The 22228-nt window shown below is 49.2% G+C and overlaps 1 protein-coding gene across 3 annotated transcripts; it reads left to right on the forward strand.

Annotated features, from left to right (window-relative positions):
• The first annotated feature begins 2411 nt into the window (after window positions 1-2411).
• Window positions 2412-16254, forward strand: ZNF584 (zinc finger protein 584). 3 transcript variants are annotated; one of them, XM_002829913.5, is made up of 4 exons: window positions 2427-6559; window positions 7358-7508; window positions 13443-13565; window positions 14733-16254. In XM_002829913.5, exons 1-4 carry the CDS (start codon window positions 6542-6544, stop codon window positions 15707-15709), a joined length of 1269 nt encoding a protein of 422 aa, XP_002829959.3. In that variant the 5' UTR covers window positions 2427-6541; the 3' UTR covers window positions 15710-16254. The 3 variants fall into 3 exon arrangements, with proteins under 3 accessions (XP_054395207.2, XP_002829959.3, XP_009231543.3); XM_009233268.3 differs by having other exon boundaries at window positions 2429-6559; window positions 7382-7508; XM_054539232.2 differs by lacking the exon at window positions 13443-13565 and having other exon boundaries at window positions 2412-6559.
• The last annotated feature ends 5974 nt before the right edge of the window (window positions 16255-22228 follow it).

Consider the following 22228-nt stretch of genomic DNA (forward strand, 5'->3'; position numbering starts at 1 on the left):
CAGAGCTGGAGTTGTGCCCTCCTATCCTCTCTCTGCCCACCCCATCACTGCTGTACACCCTACCCCTTGGCACTTCGGCCCCAGACTTGTTCCTGCTGGTAGGCCTGGGTGCTTGTGAAGCCGGGTGCCAGAGGGCCCAGCACGGCACAGCCTTTGATTCTCTTTTCTGTAAATGGACGACAATAAGTTCTCTTTTTCCTTCATCCACAAGTGTTTACTGAGCGCCTTCTGTGTACCAGGCCGCACCAGGGTGCGGAGCAAAGACCAACCTCAGGGAGCAGATGAGGTCCAGGCGGCTGAGCCAACCGAACCATGGTTCTGGTAGCACTGCCTCTCCCGCCACGCTCAGGGGGCCCTGCTCCCCAAGCCCTTCCCAAATCCTGCCGTCCAGCTCTCCTCCCCACCTTGCAGGAGGGACGCCAGGGCCCGGTTTTCGGGTTCCGCCATTCTTTCCTCAATGAGGGTCGGAGAGGTCCCTGCCCACGCCAGACCCGTCCCCGGCCGTCGCGGCACCCTCTTGTGATCAGGCGGAGGGACCAAGGGCCAAGAGCGGGGCTTCGCCGGACGCTGGGGGCGTCACTGTCCAGACTGACAGATGGGGAAACTGAGGCTGACCAGCTGGGCAGGGCGTGCATTCGAATCTGGGTCCTGGAAGCGTTCTGCAAGATCCCTTCTCACCTCAACCGCACGTGCTGGCATCCTTGGGTTTCCCTCTTTCCAGATCACAGCCGCAGTTCTCTCCTCCGCCCTCACAGTCACAGCCCTGCCTTCTCCCTCCTCATGCCCCGGGCGGGCCCCGCCCAGAATGCGGAGAGGCCTTCGGGGAAGCGCGGACCAATCGGAGGCCCTAGGTAGGGCTGAAGAGGCGGGACTCTGGTCGCCATAACAACTCATCCAGCCTGTGCTGCGCTCGCGCGCCTCCGCGCCGCAGCCCTATTAAGTGAGGCAGTGAAGGCGCGCCAGACTCGACGGCCAATCAGGGACCCGAGGGCGGCATTGCCATGACGACCACGTTGCGCCGGAGAATGCGTCGGGCGCTGGAACCGCGGGGAACTCGGGGAGCGAGTGGTGAGAATAGTGAGCACCAGCACTCCGATGGCGCTGGCGAGAGGAAAGGCTGCGGCGCGCAGAGCGAGGCTGTAGGGCCCAAGGTTGTGACTCGAGGCTGCGGGACCCCAGGATGGGGGACAGGAGGCTGCGGGGCCCTAGGTGAGCAGCAAGCGAGAGACGAGTCCCTTCGAGCGCCCTCACGCGTTTTGTCCCCACGCCACGCCGGGGAGAGTCTGTGGCACAGACTCGTCCCCGGCCCCGCGGGCTTAAGTTGTCTGGGGGCGGTGGCTGTGAGTACAGATCATATAGTTATGAATACATTTTAACGCAGATCCAAACACATAGTATAACGTGAGGATCCTATATAAAGTGAGACTCCTTCTCAAAAAAAAAAATATATATATATATATACACACGTATTTTTTTTTAGCCGGACGTGGTGGCGGGCGCCTGTAGTCCCAACCACTCGGGAGGCTGAGGCAGGAGAATCGCTTGAAGCCGGGAGGCGGAGGCTTCAGTGAACCTAAATCGCGCCACTGCACTCCAGCCCGGGCGACAGAGCGAGAGACTCCGTTTGGGGGGGGGGGGAAGTGTTTTTTTAAATGCAGTCAAATTCGAACATAGGTTGATAGGATCACATAGTTGACCCGCTCTAACCCCACACCCACCTGCAGACCTGGTTAGTGCTGAGGTCCTCTCATCCCAGGGAGGAGACTAGGGTTCGCACTGGCTCCCCTGGGGCCCGACTTGGCGTGGCAAAGCTGGGAGTCTCGCCCTAGGTTGGGATTTCCTCTGTTCTGTAAGCCTCTGCAGAAGGAGCAGAGGGTGGTGGGAGAAGAAGTTCCCAAGAGGGGCCACAAGCTACCTGTGATCTGTGTCCCCCCACCAGGGGGATGGGTGCTTTCATTTTTATCGTTGTGGAAAACTTCATATTAAGTACCGGACTTCTCCAAAGAATCTCCCAGACATCTACTTGTTCTTTCAAAATATCACAGATTTAAAAAAAAATAATTTACATACCATATAATTTGTCCATTTTGAGTGTACAATTCAAGGCTGGGCGCGGTGGCTCATGCCTGTAATCCCACCACTTTGGGAGGCTGAGGTGGGCGGATCACCTGAGGTCAGGAGTTTGAGACCAGCCTGACCAACATGGAGAAACCCCATCTGTACTAAAAATACAAAATTAGCTGGGCGTGGTGGCACATGCCTGTAATCCCAGCTCCTCGGGAGGCTGACAGGCAGGAGAATCGCTTGAACTCGGGAGGCGGAGGTTGCGGCGAGCCGAGATTGCACCATTGCACTCCAGCCTGGGCAACAAGAGCGAAACTGCGTCTCAAAAAAAAAAAAAAAAAAAAAAAAAAGGCCATAGGTCTGAATAGACCCCTCACCTAAGAAAAATAGATACATAGCTGGCAAATAAGACACATGAAAATATGGTCCACATCATATGCCATTAGGGAACTGCAAATTGAAACAATAGTGAGATACTACTATACATCTATTTGAATGGCTAAAATGCAAAACACTGATAGCACCATATGCTAGCAAGGTTGTGAGGCAATGGGAACTCTCGTTTACTGCTGGTAGAAAGGCAAAATGGTATAGCCACTTTGGAAGACAGTTTGGCAGTTTCTTACAAAAAGTTAAATATAGTCTTACCATATGATACAGCAATCACACTCCTGGGTATTTGCACAAATGAGTTGAGAACTTATGTCCATGCGAAAACCACACAAATTATTATAGCAGCTTTATTCATAATTGCTCAAAACTTGAATCAACCCAGATGTCCTTCAATAAATGGCTAATCTGTGTTACATCCACACAATGGAATATCATTCAGCAATAAAATTAACTGTGCTACCAAGTTATGAAAGGCATGGAGGAGTCTGAAATGCATATTGGTAAGTGACAGAAGCCAGACTGAAAAAGCTACATACTATATGATTACAAGTTTATGACATTCTGGAAAAGGTAAAGCTATAGAGACAGTAAAGCAGTGACTGCCAGGGGCTCAGTGGGAGGGAGGGAGGGAGGGAGGAATGAATAGTAGCACAAGTAATTTTGGGGGGCAGTAAAAGTATTTTGTACTATATTGTAATGGTGGATACATGAGTTTATGCATTTGTGAAAACCCATATAATGTACAATATGGGTTTAGTTAATAATAATGTACTAATATTCATTTTAAAATGCTAACAAATAGGCTGGGTGCGGTAGCTCATGCCTGTAATCCCAGCACTTTGGGAGGCTGAGGTGGGCGGATCACGAGGTCAAGAGATGGAGACCATCCTGGCCAAAATGGTGAAACCCCAACTCTACTAAAAATACAAAAATTAACCAGGTGTGGTGGCACGCGCTTGTCGTCCCAGCTACTCGTGAGGCTGAGGCAGGAGAACTGCTTGAACCCGGGAGGTGGAGGTTGCTGTGAGATCGTGCCACTGCACTCCAGCCTGGGTGACAGAGCAAGCCTCCGTCTCAAAAAAAAAAAAAAGAAGAAACTAAAATGAGGTCCAATGAAGCAGTGCCAGGAAAAAACATAAATGAGCTATTAAGCCCAGGAAAGGTAAGTGGTTAAGAGAGAACTTTGGTATGAGACTTCCTGGAATCAAACTGTAGCACTGCCTCCCACCAGCTTTATGACTCAGGGCAAATACTTAGCCTATGGGAGACTCAGGCCCTGGACCCTCTACTTCTCTGCTCCACCCATGGGAGAGATCAGGCCCATCTCACCGAGGAACAGATTTTCAAGAACGATTTGAGGATATGTATTAGCCCAGGACATGTTATGGGATGACCAGTGTCTTCAAACTAGGCAGAAAGAGGGGACAGGGTACAGGAGTCAGGGGAAGTAGGCAAAAAGGTGGACTGTTTAGTAGGGGATCAGGAACATAGAAAAGTGGCAAGGCTAGTGACCTTGGTACCCAGCACCAGGGGTATAACTCAGGTACCAGGTGTGAGAACAGCTCAACTCCAGGGATACTTCCATCCCCAGCTTGCAATCTCCATGGCTGAGCCTCTTTGATAACTTTTGTGCTATTCCTGGTTTCAAGTCTACCTGGTCCATCAATCAGTGCTCTAGTCTGCACTCCAGTGGGGGAACTCATGAACTGTAAAGGGCAATCCTGTGGGGAATGAACAGGTTGGTCAGTCCAGCCTAGGGCAGACTGACCCACCATGACAGTGCAGGGGTACTGATGACAGGCATGTACCATGAGCTTGGGGGTGTCCCACCTGTGTCTCCACTGGAGAGAATACACAGGTATCACTGAGGAACAGGGTTGCAAGGACTATCTGAGGATATGGGGTCAGCTGAGGACATGTTAAGGAGAGGCAAACATTGCACAGCTAGGCACTAAGGAGAGAGAAAGGGACACAGCGGGGCAAGGCCAGGAGACTGGAATTGGGGAGCTGAGTGGAGGCACCAAGACCTGCGAGGGCACAGGCTGGGCACCACGTGAGCCCACTCCTGGGGGCATTCACCAGGAGTGGATCTCTTCAGGGTCCCTCTGCCGCAACTAGTTTTGAGTTCATGTGGTCCACCTACTGGTGGGAATGTAGAAGCCTTCAGACCTATGAAGGATTATGAGTTTTTGAGAGTCCAGCCCAGGAAAGGCCAAAACACCAGCAAGCGAGAATAATCCTTACTCCAAGACAAACACAGACCCGCACAAAATGAACATCCAGGGAAGGCTCCCAGGCAGGACCCAGTGGCCCCACACGCACCCATGTCAGTGCATGCAGTGCGTCGAATCTTACAGGAAGTGACCGAGCTGAACGTGACCAGCTGTGAAGATTCAGAGACTTCTGAGCCCCGATCTTGGCCACTCACGGCCCTTGGGTAGAATGTGTGGGGTGTCCACTCAGCCACTTGTTAGAGGAGGTGGCATGATCTGGGCCTCAGTGCTACGACCAACAGCGACTTCCAAGGGGACCATGGAAAGAGCAGAGGAAAAAAACCAGAGTTCAGGCTGGGGAGAGTTATGGTGCCAGTGGTCTGACCCAGCACTGAGTGCAAAGTTCTCCAGCATCACTCTCAGGTAGAAGCTCCTCTGGACCTCGCCTAAGAACTCCGTTCGTCCGGGAGGACGCAGGCCCACCTGCTCTAACATGAACTCGTCTGAATTCAGCGCAGGACACCAAGGAGCCCGGTTATTCTCCTGCCAGCATCCTCCCCTGATGTGTCCCTGACCCCGTGCTCTGACGTACTCAGCCATGTACTCACTCTCCTCTCCCAGGCCCCCATACCTGAGATCACCATGGCCTGATATGGGGTAGACTACAAGCCTACCATGCCTCGGCCATGTGTAGGGCGACCTGTCCCTGGCATCCACACCTGTGGCCCATACGTCGCCCGCATTGTGGGACGCCGAAAACCCAACACAACCGAAACACAACTGCTGACCTTCCCCCTAAGCCGCCTCTAAACGAGGTCCCTCGGCTCCTGGACCCAGCCGCTCTTTGAAGACTTGCCTGATGACAGGCATGTACCATGTTTTTGGCTGGGACATTTTTATGAGCCTTGCTCCGGGCTCCGTAAAGCGGACACGGTGCCAGGGAGAGGATTTCGGGGCGGCTGCGGGCACAGGCGGGCTTCTGCGGAGGCCCTGGCGAACGCCCCCGCGCAGCGCGGTCCGATGGCCCCATGGGGCCGCCCCTCCACTGTGAAGTTACCGGGGTTCAGCAACATTCACTGCGGCTAAGACGCGAACAGGTCCCTGAGGCAGAACTTTCCGACTCTCGCGCCTTCGCTCCTTTTTGCGGACCAGCGGAGCCTCATCCACACAGCCCACCGCCCAACGATCCCATTGCCGCAAACCGCCCCAAAGCCAGCGCCGAAAGCCGACGCCGGAAGCCCACGCAGGGCCCACCCGAACGTTTCCGTTCCTGGGCCACCATTGGCCAAGTCTGAACGGCCGCACGTCGAGGCTCCTTATGGGAAATGTAGTTCACGCCCCGCTTCAGGAGCTAGCGGCGCCCTCCCTTATCGCCTTGGCAACGACCCAGCCGTGCCGCAAGGAGAGCCGGGAATGGAGGTCGTGGCGTGAGGGGCGCCGAACTAGGGGAGGCGCGGGCCACGGGAGTTCCGGGAGTTCCGGCGTTGCCCGGCAGTCCGCAGTCCTCGGCGGGAAGGCTGTCCCAGCGCCCCAGGCAGCTCTGCGTGGGCCGGGGTGACTTCCTCGCGATCCCCTGGGCGAGGTGAAGGGCAGGGACCCTTGCCGCGCCTTCCACGCGCCGTGCCCCACCGGCGAGTGTCTCCATCTTCCTCAGACTTGTCGCTCGCGGACAGGCGCCGTGGGTCTCCCAGGCCTCCGTACCGTCCTCCTTCCCCGCGGCTCCGGGAAGCGGTTCCCTGTCTTCGGACGCATTTCACCCGCGCGGGGAGAGCTTCCCGGGAAGGTTCCACGGCGGCCGAGGGTTTCCGCGCCCGGGACGCGTTTCGGCTGAGGCCGTGGGTTCAGGCCACGGGTTCTGCCCGCACGGTCCAATGGCCGGGGAGGCGGAGGTGAGCAGAGGATGCCTCCGAGGAATGAGGGGGGCCGCCAGCTGGGGGGCGGCGTGTGCCAGGGCAGAGTTGGAGGAGGGCAGGAGATCTGCGTATGGAGATCTCTGAGGTCTGCGTATGATTCCAGGCGGAGGTCTTTGATGCAGGGCTGGGGCATGCCCTTGGCAGTGGGAGCCATTGGAGATGTGCCGCAGGACTGGGACGGGATGGGGTCGTAGTTGCTGTGCCAGGCACTCTGGAGACGCACGTGCAGAACGGCGTGTGGAAGGCCAGGCAATTGCCTATAGGGTAAACTGGGGAGGTTGTGCTGAGGGTGTACAGTTTTAGACATTCTGTTGTCCAGTTTTGTGCCTGTTGAGCAGGAGGCAAACTGGACCCTGGGACCAGGTACTTGAGACCTAAGGGAGAAGGATGAGCATAGGTTTGGTTGCGTCTGAGAGGTGTGATTTGTGGGACTGGAATTGGCAGGCAGGAGATAGAGTGCAGCCTGTGCGCTTGGCCCTGCACATAGATGGCATCAGTCTGGTCACCAACCTGATGTCGCTTTGGGCTGGACACAGTTTCCAGTAGTAACACCAGAAGCATCAATAACACCAGCAGCTCTGATACTCTTCTGGGATAGGAGAAGGAAGGTATAAGGGTATGTGTAGGCAGTAAGGTGGGGAAGGGTTTGGGGCTCATAGGGAAAGATAATGTCAGGGGGAGATGTGATAGGACCCTGAGATACAGGTCAAGGGCCTGAATGTGTCCATCTGTCCATATTTTGGTTGTTTTTTTCTGCCTATCATTGACCCCAAGGCTCAGTTGGACCCATCATTGCAGGGCTTGGTGATGTTTGAGGATGTGACGGTATATTTCTCCAGGGACGAGTGGGGGCTCCTTAATGTGACCCAGAAGGGCCTATACCGGGATGTGATGCTGGAGAACTTTGCACTCGTTAGCTCACTGGGTAAGTCTCTTACACTGTCCCCCAGCACACTGACTACCCCCTCATTTTCCCCATGCGAAGTTCTGTCCATAACGAAGCCAGACCATGGGGGCTCTTTCCTTCCCAGATTCCCTGTTGTAGGTGTTGTGGGTGGTGGGACTCGGTGGTGGGACTCGGCGGTGTGATCTTTTCCTGCCTTTCTCTGAGCAATGCTGTTGGCAGCCTCAACACCTTTTGCCCTAGGAGCTAGTGGAGCAGGTTTTGGGGGTCAGATGTTTCATAGTTTGCCCACCAAATCCCACCAAGCTCTACCTTTTCCTGGCCATGTGACTCTCTTGAAGACATGGCTTCTCTGTGCTCCGGGTTTTGCCTTCCTACAAAAGAAATTTTACAGGGACCTCCCTGGGCCAGCCTTGACCCGTGAATTTTAATCAGAACGGTTTAGGGAATATATATATATATATTTTTTTTTGAGACAGAGCCTTGCTCTGTTGCCCAGGCTGGAGTGCAGTGGCGCAATCTCGGCTCACCACAACCTCCGCCTCCAGGGTTCAAGCGATTCTCCTGCCTCAGCCTCCCGAGTAGCTGGGACTACAGGCTCGTGCCACCATGCCTGGCTAATTTTTGTATTTTTAGTAGAGACGGGGTTTCACTATGTCGGCCAGGCTGGTCTTGAACTCCTGACCTTGTGATCTGCCTGCCTTGGCCTCTCAAAGTGCTGGGATTACAGGCGTGAGCCACTGCGCCCAGCCAATATTGCCATCTTAATATTAGTGTTAAATCTTTAGGTTAATTAACATGGGATATGTTTTCATTTATTTAGCTCTTTTATTTTCATTGTTTGTATTATCAGTGCACAAAAGTACTTCTTCTTTTTTTTTTTTTTTTTAGACGGATTTTCGCTCTGTCGCCCAGGCTGGAGTGCAGTGGTGCGATCTCGGCTCACTGCAAGCTCCACCTCCTGGGTTCACACCATTCTCCTGCCTCAGCCTCCCAAGTAGCTGGGACTACAGGCACCCACCACTGCACCCGGCTAATTTTTTGTATTTTTAGTAGAGATGGGGTTTCACCATGGTCTCGATCTCCTGACCTTGTGATCCACCCGCCTCAGCCTCCCCAAGTGCTGGGATTACAGGCGTGAGCCACTGCGCCCAGCCACAAAGGTACTTCTTTCGTTAAATTTATTCCTAAGTACTTTATTCTTTTTGATGCTTTTTTTTTTTTTTTTTTTTTTGAGACGGAGTCTCGCTCTGTTACCCAGGCTGGAGTGCAGTGGCCCGATCTCGGCTCACTACAACCTCCGCCTCCTGGGTTCAAGTGAATCTCCTGCCTCAGCCTCCCAAGTAGCTGGGACTACAGGCGCGTGCCACCACATCTGGCTAATTTTTGTATTTTTAGTAGAGACGGGGTTTCTCCATGTTGGCCAGGCTGGTCTTGAACTCCTGACCTCAGATAATCCACCCGCCTTGGCCTCCCAAAGTGCTGGGATTACAGGCATGAGCCACCGTACCTGGCTTGATGCTATTTTAAATGGAATTGTTTTCTTAATTTAATTTTGGATTGTTCATTGCTAGTTGTAGAAATATAATCGGTTTTCTATACTAATCTTGTATCCTGTAGTGTTACTACATCTGTTTATTAGTTAAAATAGTTTTTTAGTGGATTCATTCCTATTTTCCATATATAAGATCATGCTGTCTATGAAGAGAGATAGTTTTAGTTCTTCCTTTGCCTCGCTGACCTAGCTAGACCCTCCAGTAGTTTATTCAGTAGAAATGGGGAGAGGAGACATCCTTGTTCCCTGTCTTCAGGGTGTTCAGTCCTTCACTGTTAAGTATGGTGTTAGCTGTTGGTTTTTTGCAGATGCCCATTTCAGGTGAGGAAGTTCCCTTCTCTTTCTAGTTCGTTTAATGTGTTTATTAAGAAAAGTCATGGCCAGGTGCAGTGGCTCATGCCTGTAATTTCAGCCTTTTGGGAGGGCGAGGCAGGTGGATTACCTGAGGTCAGGAGTTCAAGACCAGCGTGGTCAACATGGTGAAACCCCATCTCTACTAAAAATACAAAACTAGCCAGGTGCAGTGGCACATGCCTGTAATCCCAGCTACTAGGGAAGCTGAGGCAGGAGAATCACTTGAACCTGGGAGGTGGAGGTTGCAGTGAGCTGAGATTGCACCATTGCACTCCAGCCTGGGCAACAAGAGCGAAACTGTCTCAAAAAAAAAAAAAAAAGAAAGAAAAGAAAGGTCACTAGATTTTGTCAAATGCTTTTCCAATGTCTAATAAAATGAGCATGTGATTTTTGTCCTCTCTTCTGTTAATGTAGTGTATTAGAATAATTGATTGCTTTTTTTTTTTTGAGATGGAGTCTTGTTCTGTCGCCAGGCTGGAGTGCAGTGGCGCGATCTCGGCTCACTGCAACCTCCACCTCCCGGGTTCAAGTGATTTTCCTGCCTCAGCCTTCCAAGTAGCTGGGACTATAGGCGCACACCACCACGCCCAGCTAATTTTTGTATATTTCGTAGAGATGGGGTTTCACCATGTTGGCAAGGATGGTCTTGATCTCTTGACCTCGTGATCTACCCCTGTCGGCCTCCCAACAGTAATTGTTGATTTTCATATGTTCAATCTTGCATTACTGGGATAAATTCCCTGTCATGGCTTATAATACTTGTTTTTTGTTTTTTGTCTTTTTTTAGACAGAGTCTTACTCTGTCACCCAGGCTGGAGTTCAGTGGCACGATCTCGGCTCATTGCAACCTCCACCTCTTGAGTTCAAGTGATTCTCCTGCCTCCGCCTCCTGAGTAGCTAGGTTACAGGCATGCACCACTATACCCGGCTAATTTTTTTATTTTTAGTAGAGACAGGGGTTTCACCATGTTGGCCAGGGTGGTCTTGAACTCCCGACCTCAGGTGATCCGCCCACCTCGGCCTCCAAAGTGCTGAGATTACAGGTGTGAGCCACCACACCTGGCCAGTGGTGTAGTTTTCTTATAATGTCTCTGTATTGAGTATGAGGGTAATTTTGGCCTCAATGGATGAGTTGGGAATGTTTCCTTCTCTTCTGTTTTCTGGAAGAGTTTGTTAAGTATTGATGTTAATTCTTATTTCAGTATTGTTAGTATTCACCTTTGAAGCCTTCAGGGCTTGGGGTTGTGTGCGTGTTGGGGGGAATGTTTTTTAATAACAACAAGAAAACCCTCTTTGTTACATTTGTATTTAGATTTTCTATTTCTTCTTGACTCAGTTAGTTTTGATAGTTTGTATCTACTTGGGAATTTGTCCATTTGATCTAAGTTATCCAATTTGTTGGCATACATTTGTACATAGTATTTCATTATTTTTAAATTTTTATAAGGTTACTAGTGATGTCCTTTTTCCATTCCTGTTCGAAGTAGTGTTGAGTCTTCTCTCTGTTTTTTGTCACTCTAGGTAAACGTTTGCCAATTTTGTTGATTTTTTCAAAGAACAAAATTTTGGTTTGTTGATTCTCTTTTTCTAATCTGTTTCACTTGTTTCTGCTCTAATTTTTATTATTTCCCTTTTGCTATCTTTGGGTTTGTTTTTCTTTTTCTTGTTCCTTGAGGTATAAAGTTAGGTTATTGGTTTGAGATCTTTTAAAATATGGGTATTTATAGCCATAATGTTCCTGCTAAGCTCTGCATTTTCTGCATCCCATAATTTTTTGTTTGTTGTGGTATTTTTTTCTTTTTCTTTTTCTTTTTTCTTTTTTAAATTTTTCTTTTTCAGATGGAGTCTTGTTGCCCTGGCTGGAATGCAATGGCACGATCTTGGCTCAATGCAATCTCCACCTCCTGGGTTCAAGCAATTCTCCTGCCTCAGCCTCCTGAGTCGCTGTGATTACAGGCATGTGCCACCATGCCCGGCTAATTTTTTTTTTTTTTTTTGAGGTGGAGTCTGATGCCGCCCAGGCTGGAGTGCAGTGGTGCGATCTTGGCTCACTGCAACCTCCGCCCCCCAAGTTCAAGCGATTCTCCTGCCTCAGCCTCCCGAGTGGCATAGTGCACCACGCCTGGCTAATTTTTGTATTTTTTTTTTTTTGGTAGAGACAGGGTTTCGCCATGTTGGCCAGGCTGGTCTTGAACTCCTAACCACAGGTCATCCACCCACCTCAGCCTACCAAAGTGCTAGGATTACAGGTGTGAGCCACCGCCCGGCCTGTTGTGTTTTTCTTTTCTTTTTTTCTTTTTTTGAGATGGAGTCTTGCTGTGTCACCCAGGCTGGAGTGCAGTGGCACAATCTTGGCTCACTGCCAGCTCCGCCTCCTGGGTTCACGTCATTCTCCTGCCTCAGCCTCCCAAGTAACTGGGACTACAGGCGCCCGCCACCATGCCCGGCTAATTTTTTTTTGTATTTTTAGTAGAGACGGTGCTTCACTGTGTTCGGCAGGATGGTCTCAAACTCCTGACCTTGTGATCCACCCGCCTCGGCCTCCCAAAGTGCTGGGATTACAGGCTTGAGCTACCACACCCGGCCCTGTGTTTTTATTTTCATTCCTGTCAAAATACTTTGTAATTGTCATGTGATTTATTTTTTCTTTGACTCTGGATTTTTAGGAATGTTTTGTTTAAATTGCTTAAATTTGTGACTTTCCTAAATTTCTCTCTGTTGCTGATTTCTGTTTTAATTCATTTGTGGACAGAGAACATACTTGACATTATTTCAATCCTTTGAAATCTACTGAGGCTTTATTTATTTATTTATTTATTTATTTATTTATTTATTTATTTTGAGACAGAGTCTTGCTCTGTCGCCCAGGCTGGAGTGCAGTGGCGCGATCTCAGCTCACTGCAAGCTCTGCCTCCTGGGTTCACGCCATTCTCCTGCCTCAGCCTCCTGAGTAGCTGGGACTACAGGCACCCGCCACCATGCCCGGGTAATTTTTTTTTTGTATTTTTAGTAGAGATGGGGTTTCACTGTGTTAGCCAGGATGGTCTCGATCTCCTGACCTCATGATCTGCCCGTCTCGGCCTCCCAAAGTGCTGGGATTACAGGCATGAGCCACTGCGCCCAGCCGAGGCTTATTTTATATCCTAGCAAATGGTATGTTCTGAAGACCGTTCCATGTGCACGTGACAATGTATATCCTGCTGTTGTTGGGTGGCAAGCTCTATAGATGTCTGTTAGGACTAGTTGGTTTTCATTGTTGTTCAAGTCTGCTACGTCCTTGTTCATTTTCTTCTTAGTGGTTCTATTCATTATTGATGGTGGGAAATTACAATCTTTATTATTGCTAAACAGTCTGTTTCTTCAGTTATGTCAGTTTTGCTTCATAGAAAGGCTTTTTTTTTTTTCTTTTTGTTTGTTTGTTTGTTTGTGTTTTTGAGATAGAGTCTTGCATTGTCACCCAGGCTGGAGTGCAGTGGTGCGATCTCAGCTCACTGCAAGCTCCGCCTCCCAGGTTCATGCCATTCCCCTGCCTAAGCCTCCCGAGTAGCTGGGACTACAGGTGCCCGTCACCACACCTGGCTAATTTTTTGTATTTTTAGTAGAAGGGGGGTTTCACCGTGTTGGCCAGGATAGTCTTGATCTCCTGACCTCGTGATCCGCCCACCTTGGCCTCCCAAAGTGCTGGGATTACAGGCGTGAGCCACTGCGCCCGGCCTGTTTGTTTGTTTTTGAGACAAGGTCTCACTCTGTTGCCCAGGCTGGAGTGCAATGGTGTGATCGTGACTCACTGATGCTTTGACCTCCTAGGCTCAAGTGATCCTCTCACTATGGCCTCCCTAGTAACTGGGACTACAGGTGGTGCATGCCATCATGCCTGGCTAATTAAAATAATATATTTTTTGTAGAGCTGGGGTCTTACTGTATTGCCCAGGCTGGTTGCGAACATCTGGGTTTAAGCGATCTCCTACCTCACTTTCCAAAGTGCTGGGATTACAGGCATGAGCCACCATGCCCAGCCTGTTTCTTTTACTACCTGTCACCTGCAGGACTTGCATCTTCGAGATCCCCTGTATTTACCCAGCTGGAGGATGATGAACAGTCCTGGGTGCCCAGCTGGGTGGATGTGACTCCAGTTAGCAGAGCAGAAGCCAGGAGAGGTTTTGGTCTTGGTAAGTGGAGTGGAGGGGAATACCTTGGTTTCAGCAGTGGGCTCACAGAATGCTGAGTACCTGCATACACTGATACCTTGGTGTTGAGGGCAGTGACCATACCTTATTTCCTTCCACCTTTCCTGTCTTATCTGGACACTGTGCAGTCTGCCATCTCTACCATGATTTTCGGGCCCTGCATGTTCCTGCCTCTCTGGCCTGTGTCTCCTCATTGCCCTTCTCTGTATCTGTGCAGAGCTGTCTACTGTTGGTGACTCAGTGCGTGTCTCGAAATGTGCACATATCCTTAAACAGGTATTTGAACTTCAGCCAATCCTTAATTAATACTTAAACACCAGCTACTATTTTGGAATCACATTTTGCTGGGACTAGACACATGCCTTCTCATAGTGCTTGGCTGTCACCAGCAGCCAAGGCCCTGCTGAAACCCTTTGCAGAGGAGTGACTTGGAGACCCCACCTCTCTTCCCTGCACTGCATCCTATCTTGCGCCCTCATCTCGGTTGAGGTTTTCCTTAGTCTGTAGTCTGGTGGAGCCATATTCAGTTGCGCCAGGCTTTCCCAACCCAGACCTTTCCTAGCAACCTTTCAGCAATTCTTTTTTTTTTTTTTAAGATGGAGTTTTGCTCTTATTGCCCAGGCTGGAGTGCAGTGGCGCAATCTCGGCTCACTGCAACCTCCGCCTCCTGGGTTCATGCCATTCTCCTGCCTCAGCCTCTTGAGTAGCTGGGACTACAGGCGCATGCCACCATGCCCGGCTAATTTTTTGTTTGTTTGTTTTTTGAGACGGAGTTTTGCTCTTACTGCCCAGGCTGGAGAGCAGTGGCGCGATCTCAGCTCACTGCAACCTCCGCCTCCAGATTCAAGTGATCCTCCTGCCTCAGCCTCCCAAGTAGCTGGGATTACAGGCATGCACCACCACACCCGGCTAATTTTGTATTTTTAGAAGAGATGGGGTTTCGTTGTGTTGATCAGGCTGGTCTCGAACTCCTGACCTCACGTGATCTGCCCACCTCCCAAAGCACTGGGATTATAGGCGTGAGCCACCATGCCTGGCCCTTTCAGCAGTTCTATGGAGTCCTTTTGGGTGTGTCTGACATGCACTGGTGATGAAGGTACCTCCTCCCTCTGGTTCAACTCTTAGTAATAGATTCATCTCTGCTTTCAGATGGTTTGTGTAGAGTGGAGGATGAGAGAGCCCGTCCTGAGCATCTGAAGAGCTACAGAGTCATCCAGCACCAGGACACTCATAGTGAGGGGAAACCAAGAAGGCACACTGAGCATGGGACAGCCTTCCCACCTGGTTCCAGTTGTGGGCAACAGCAAGAAGTCCATGTGGCAGAGAAGCTGTTCAAATGCAGTGACTGTGGGAAGGTGTTCTTAAAGGCCTTTGCCCTCCTTGACCATCTGATAACACATTCTGAAGAGAGACCCTTCAGATGCCCAACAGGCAGAAGTGCTTTCAAGGAGAAGTCAGCTCATATTAACCCCCGAAAAATTCACACTGGAGAAACAGCCCATGTGTGTAATGAATGTGGGAAGGCCTTCAGTTACCCGTCTAAGCTGAGGAAACACCAGAAGGTTCACACAGGCATAAAACCTTTTAAGTGTAGTGACTGTGGTAAAACCTTCAACCGCAAAGATGCACTTGTTCTACACCAGAGGATTCACACTGGAGAAAGGCCTTATGAGTGCAGCAAATGTGGGAAAACCTTCAGTGTTCTGTCTACCCTCATTCGGCACCGGAAAGTGCACATTGGAGAAAGGCCCTATGAGTGTACAGAATGTGGGAAGTTCTTTAAATACAATAATAGCTTCATTCTTCACCAGAGAGTTCACACTGGAGAAAGGCCTTTTGAATGCAAGCAATGTGGGAAAGGCTATGTGACCCGTTCAGGCCTCTATCAGCACTGGAAAGTCCACACTGGGGAACGGCCCTATGAATGTAGCCTGTGTGGGAAAACCTTCACTACCAGATCCTACCGCAATCGGCACCAGCAGTTCCACACTGAAGAGAGGTCTTATGAATGTACAGAGTGTGGGAAAGCCTTCAAACATAGTTCCACCCTCCTTCAGCACAAGAAAGTCCATACTCCAGAAAGGCCTCAGGAGGACAGGTCACATGGGAAAGTTGTTAGCTGCTAGCACCGTGTTCATCAGGAAAAGTCTTATTCCAGAAAGGAGGTTGAGGAGAGTGGCCGTGAGAGTGCCATCTGAAAGAAGCTAAACCTTGTACATCCCAACACCCACCCCGGGGAGAGTTCCCGTGTGTGCCTGGTGTGTGGGAAGCTTTCAGGAGCCACATTGCACTCTGACTTGCCTGGGGCTGTTGGCAATGTCACATCACTGTCAGTTTATCCACCGCCATCCACCTCTATCCACCCCATAAGGTCCCTACAGCAAGTGGGACAGCAGACCTTGTGCTCCTTGCTCTAAACAGTAGAGAATCATTAATGGCGGAGCCCAAAACAGGCCTCATTCCCTACCCTTGACTGGTTTAGCTGTGGACATGACCCATCTCTGGCCAGAGGAGCTGAGCTGGTATCTGCTGGGGGCTTCCTGGGAAGGTTTACCATTTTCATGGACATGGTTGACATTACACATGGTATTTGTCATGCCCTAGCATGGACTGTCTCATACTGCTATGGACTGTGTGGTAATAAAGGCTTTATTGTTTAAGCCGCTTAAAATTTTTTTTTAATTTTTTTTTTGAGATGGTCTTATTCTGTTGCCCAGGCTGGAATGCAGTGGTGCCATCATAGCTCACCACAGCCTTGAACTGCTGGTCTCAAGGGATCTTCCTGCTTCAGCCTCCTGAGTAGCTGGCACTACAGGTGTGTGCCATCACACCTGGCTAATTTTTTTTTTATTTGTAGACAGGGTCTTGCTATATTGCCCAAGCTGGTCTCGAACTCTGAGCCTCAAGCTATCCTCCTGCCTTGGCCTCCCAAAGTGCTGGGAGCCACTGTGCCTGGCCTAGTTTTTTTAGAGGCGGGGTCTCACAGTCTTGCCCAGGCTGGAGTGCCGTAGTGTGAACCTAGCTCATTGCAGACTTGAACTACTGGACTCAAGTGATCCTCCTGCTTCAGTGTATTGAATAGCTAGGATTGTACTTGTGTAGCACTACATCTGACTAATTTTAAAAATTTTTTATAGAGACAGGATCTTGCTACATTGCCCAAGCTGGTCATGAACTCTTCTCCTCAAGCATTCCTCTTGCCTCAGCCTTCCAAAGTGCTGGTATTATAGTTGTGAGCCACTGTGCCCTGCCAAGTCTCTTTTAATATTGAGGTTCTGATCCCTGTGTGTGGAGAGATTGAGAATAGAATCCGGCACTATCACCGTAAGTTGAGGGAATGGCTTTTGTGGAGGTGGTCTCTTGAGTTTTTTCTGCCTCAGTGGGGATGGCAGGATGACAGAAAATAGCTCTAGTCAAGGTTGGCCTAATTTATATTGGCCCCTGAGTCCTCCAGGGAAAGACTTGTAGCCTGGATGTCAGGCTTTTTTGTGGGTCCAGAGCTCACCTTGCAGAAGGGAATAGTTGGTGAGAGATCTTCTATATGTTTATGGACAGAAAAAGTTGGGTTCCTTGTTCCCAGGGAATGTTGCAGAACTTCCAGCATTGGTCAGAAGGAGCTGTTTCCAGATTCAGCTCAAAAGTCGTATTCTCCAAAATCTGGAACATGGAGGTAAGTTATAGACTGACTGTAAGACCTATAGGGGCCTGTTGGGTAAAGTAATTTGAGTAGAGTAAGTGGGCATAGAAATAGTGAGTGAAGTAGTATGGAATGAAGTGTCTGATAAACAAGAGGACTTCAGCCAGTTCTAAAGAGGCATCCACAAATGTTCCAGCCACTGAGGTTTCCTGGGGTGAGGGCACCAGAACTTCTCAGCAATTGCAGACCTGTTATTTGTGTCAAGGTCACTGTCAGCAGATAATCTACAGACTTTCTGGATTCTCATATCCTCTCTGGGCTGTTCACCTCTCATGGCCATTATCCTGAGACTGAAAGATTCTATAGTCCTGGGATGTGCCTTTTGTGACCCAGCCAGTACTCCTGGTGTCTTTGGATGCTGTGGCCTTTGCGATTGTCAAGTTTTTGCTGTCATAGTGTTAGGGCTTTCCCTCTGGGGCTCAAGGGAGACAGGTAGGGTAACCAAAGTATGGATCCAGATCTTGCGGTTTATGGGACCTTTTCAGAGTCTTGCTCTGTCACGCAGCCTGGAGTGTAGTGGTGTAATCACGCCTCAGTGCACCCTTGACTCCAGGGATTCAAGTGATCCTTCTGCCTCAGCCTCCTGAGTAGCAGAGACTACAGTTGCACGCCACCACACTCAGCTAATTAAAAAAAAAAAATTGTTTTAGGCTGGGCGTGGTGGCCCATGCATGTAATCCTAGCACTTTGGGAGGCCAAGGTGGGCAGATCACTTTAGGTCAGGAGTTTGAAACCAGCCTGGCCAACATGGTGAAACCCCACCTCTACTAAAAATACAAAAAAATTGGCTGGGTGCAGTGGCTCACGCCTGTAATCCCAGCACTTTGGGAGGCCGAGGCAGGTGGATCATGAGGTCAGGAGATCGAGACCATCCTGGCTAACATGGTGAAACCCCGTCTCTACTAAAAATACAAAAAAATTAGCTGGGCGTGATGGCGGGTGCCTGTAGTCCCAGCTACTTGGGAGGCTGAGGCAGGAGAATTGCTTGAAATGGGGAGGCAGAGGTTGCAGTGAGCCAAGATCGTACCACTACACTCCAGCCTGGGTGACAGAGCAAGACTCTGTCTCAAAAAAAAAAAAAAAAAAATTTGAGGGTGTGTCAGGATTGGTGGCTCATGCCTGTAATGCCAGCACTCTGGGAGACTGAGGTGGGAGGATCACTTGAGCCGAGAAGTTCATGACCAGCCTGGGCAACACGGCAGACCCCATCTCTTTCCATTTTTTTTTTTTTTTTTAAGAGACAAGGTTTTGCCATGTGCCCAGGCTGATCTTGAACTCTTGGGCTCAAGTGATCTTCCAGCCTCAGACTCCCAATGTGCTGGGGTTACACGTGTGACACTGTTCCCGGCTTATACCCACTTTTATTTTATTTTATTTTTTTTGAGATGGAGGCTCGCTCTGTTGCCCAGGCTGGAGTGCAGTGGCGTGATCTCAGCACACTGCAACCTCCGCCTCCTAGGGTCAAGTGATTCTCCTACCTCAGTCTCCTGAGTAGCTGGGATTATAGGCACCCGCCAGCATGCCCGGCTAATTTGTATTTTTAGTAGAGACGGGGTTTCACCATGCTGGCCAGGCTGGTCTCGAACTCCTGACCTTGTGATCTCCCCACCTCAGCCTTTCAAAGTCCTGGGATTACCGGCGTGAGCCACCGCATCCAGCCTATATACCCACTTTTAAAGACATACGAGATGCTAAATGTTATTCAGAATGAGCTAGAAAATGGGTGGTAACTTCCAGCTGTTGCCATGCTAAGGGGCAGTAACTTCCAAGTGTTGCCAAGGCAGTGGCAAACTGCTATGGCAATGGCGTGCCTGTCTTATGGGGAAGTGCTTTCAGTGCCTCTTCCTGATTTCAGCGTCTTCAGCCTGCTCTGGAGTAGAGTCCCATCTGCCTCCTACCTCAGCTTCACAAAAATCCCTTGAAGGAGGAATTATCTTCATTTTCCATTGCTCCCCCACTTCCCCAGACTGGCTGCTGGATAGGATATTGATCACCTTGCTGCCTATAGAAATCTCAGTGCTGCTTTTTTAGGGGGAATGGAAGCCAATCCAAATTGTAATTTTTTTTTTCTTTTGAGACGGAGTCTCCCCATCACCCAGGCTGGAGTGCAGTGGTACAGTCTTGGCTCCCAGGTTCAAGTGATTCTCCTGCCTCAGCCTCCTGAGTAGCTGGGATTACAGGTGCGCCGCACCATGCCCAGCTAATTTTTGTATTTTTAGTAGAGATGGCGTTTCACCATGTTGGTCAGGCTGGTCTCGAACCCCTGACCTCGTGATCTGCCCGCCTCGGCCTCCCAACGTGCTGGGATTACAGGCGTGAGCCACCGTGCCCAGCCATGTAATTTTAAAAATGTAATTTATAAGAGCATAAAATTATGAAATACTTAGAAATAAATTTGACAAAATTATGCAAGACTTGTACACTGAAAACTGCAAAATGTTGCTGAGAGACTGATTGAAGAACATCTAAGTAAATGAGGACATTTACCATGTTCATGAACTGGAAGCCTCAATATTAGTATGTTAATCCTCCCCAAGTTGATTTGCAGATTCAATGCAGTCCCAATAAAAATGTCACTAGGTTTTGTTGTTGTTGTTGTTGTTTTTGACTCGCTCTGTAACCTAGGCCGGAGTGCAGTGGTGCAATCTTTTCTCACTGCAACCTCTGCGTCCCGGGTTCAAGCGATTCTCCTGCCTCAGCCCCCCAAGTAGCTGGGACTACAGGTGCATGCCACCACGCCTGGCTAATTTTTGTATTTTTAGTAGAGACAGGGTTTGCTGTGTTGGCTAGGCTGGTCTCAAACTCCTCCTCAAGTAATCTGCCCCTCTCACCCTCCTAACGTGCTGGGATTACAGGCATGAGCAGTTGATCAAATTCAACATCCCGTCATGGCAGAAACTCTCAACTAGGCGTAGAAGGAACATACCTCAACATAATAATGGCCATATATGACAGACCCACAGCTAACATCATACTGAATGGGGAAAGGCTGAAAGCTTTTTCTCTCAGAACTGGAACAAGACAAAGATGCCCACTTTCACCACTCCTATTCAACATAGTACTAGATGTCCTAGCCAGGCAAGAGAAAAGAAAAGGTATCCAAATGGAGGAGACAAAGTAAATTGTTCCTCTTTGCAGATGACATGATCTTACATTTAGAAAAACCTAGACCCCACCAAAAAAACTCTTAGGTCTGATAAAGAGATTCGGCAAGGTTTCAGGTTACAATCAATGTACAAAAATCAGTAATGTTTCTATACACCAGTAATGATCTAGCTGAAAAAGAAATCAAGAAGGCAATCCCATTTATGATAGTTACCAAAATATACCTGGGAATAAATTTAACCAAGGAGGTGAAACACCTCTACAAGGAAAATTACAGAACATTGATAATAGAATTGAAGAGACCTTTTGATTCATCTTCACATTCTTCCTCTTCTGCCCACAAATAACCCCCTTCCAAAAAAAAAAAAAAAATGAAGAGGATACAAACAAATGAAAAACATATGCTCATGGATTAGGAGAATTAATATATTTTGTTTTGTTTTGTTTTTGTTTGAGACAGAGTCTCGCTCTGTGGCCCAGGCTGGAGTGCAATGGCAGGATCTCGGCTCACTACAAGCTCCGCCTCCCGGCTTCACGCCATTCTTCTGCCTCAGCCTTCCCAGCAGCTGGGACTACAGGCACATGCCACTATGCCCAGCTAATTTTTTGTATTTTTAGTAGAGACAGGGTTTCACCGTGTTAGCCAGGATGGTCTCAATCTCCTGACCTTGTGATCCACCCGCCTCGGCCTCCCAAAGTGCTGGGATTACAAGCGTGAGCCACCGCACCCGGCTGTGTTTTTTTTTTTGAGACGGAGTCTTGCTCTGTCGCCCAGGCTGGAGTGCAGTGGCGCGATCTTGGCTCACTGCAAGCGCTGCCTCCTGGGGTTCTCGCCATTCTCCTGCCTCAGCCTCCAGAGTAGCTGGGACTGTTGGCATGCGCCACCATGCCTGGCTAATTTTTTGTATCTTTAGTAGAGACAGGTTTTCACCATGTTGGCCAGGCTGGTCTCAAACTCCTGACCTCGTGATCTGCCTGGCTTGGCCTTCCAAAGTGCTGGGATTGCAGGCATGAGCCACTGTGCCTGGCAGAAGAATTAATATTGTTAAAATGACCATACTGCCCAAAGCAAGCTACAGATTCAATGCAATTCCTATGAAGATATCAAATGCATTCTTTCCCCACAGAATTAGAAAAATTTCTCAGAGCTTTGTATAATCAAAAAGCCCAAGTAGCCAAAGCAATCCTGAGCACAAAGAGCAAAGCTGGAAGCATCACACTACCTGACTTGAAAATATATTACAAGGCTATAGTGACCAAAAGAGTGTGGTATTGGTATAATAGTCACATAGACTACGGAAACATAATGGAGACCCAGAAATAAATCCAGGTATTTACAGCCAACTGATTTTCAACAAAGATGCCAATAACATACATTGGGAAAGGATACCCTCTTCAATAAATCCAAAAACTAGATATCCATATGAATGAAACTAGACCCCCATCTCTCACCATATACAAAAACATCTCTAAATAAAGACTTAAACATATGACTCAAAACTGTAAAACTACTAGATAAAAACAAGGAGGCGGGGACAGTGGCTCACACCTGTAATCCCAGCACTTTGGGAGGCCGAGGCGGATGGATCACCAGAGGTCAGGAGTTTGAGACCAGCTTGACCGACATGGTGAAACCCTGTCTCTACTAAAAATACAAAAAAAAATTAGCCGGGTGTGGTGGCACATGGCTGTAATCTCAGCTACTTGGGAGGCTAAGGCAGGAGAATAGCTTGAACCCAGGAGGCGGAGGTTGCAGTAAGCTGAGATGGCACCATTGCACTCCAGCCTGGGCAACAAGAGTGAAACTCAGTCTCAAAAGAACAAAATAAAACAAAAAACAACA

This window comes from Pongo abelii, chromosome 20 (genome assembly GCF_028885655.2).
Source record: "Pongo abelii isolate AG06213 chromosome 20, NHGRI_mPonAbe1-v2.0_pri, whole genome shotgun sequence".
Lineage (NCBI taxonomy): Eukaryota > Metazoa > Chordata > Mammalia > Primates > Hominidae > Pongo > Pongo abelii.

Bases quoted from the DNA above. Each gene is read 5' to 3' on its own strand.
- ZNF584 (XM_002829913.5), top strand. The intron at 7,509-13,442 runs GTAAGTCTCTTA...TGTCACCTGCAG, and splicing joins TGCACTCGTTAGCTCACTGG to GACTTGCATCTTCGAGATCC. The intron at 13,566-14,732 runs GTAAGTGGAGTG...CTCTGCTTTCAG, and splicing joins CAGGAGAGGTTTTGGTCTTG to ATGGTTTGTGTAGAGTGGAG.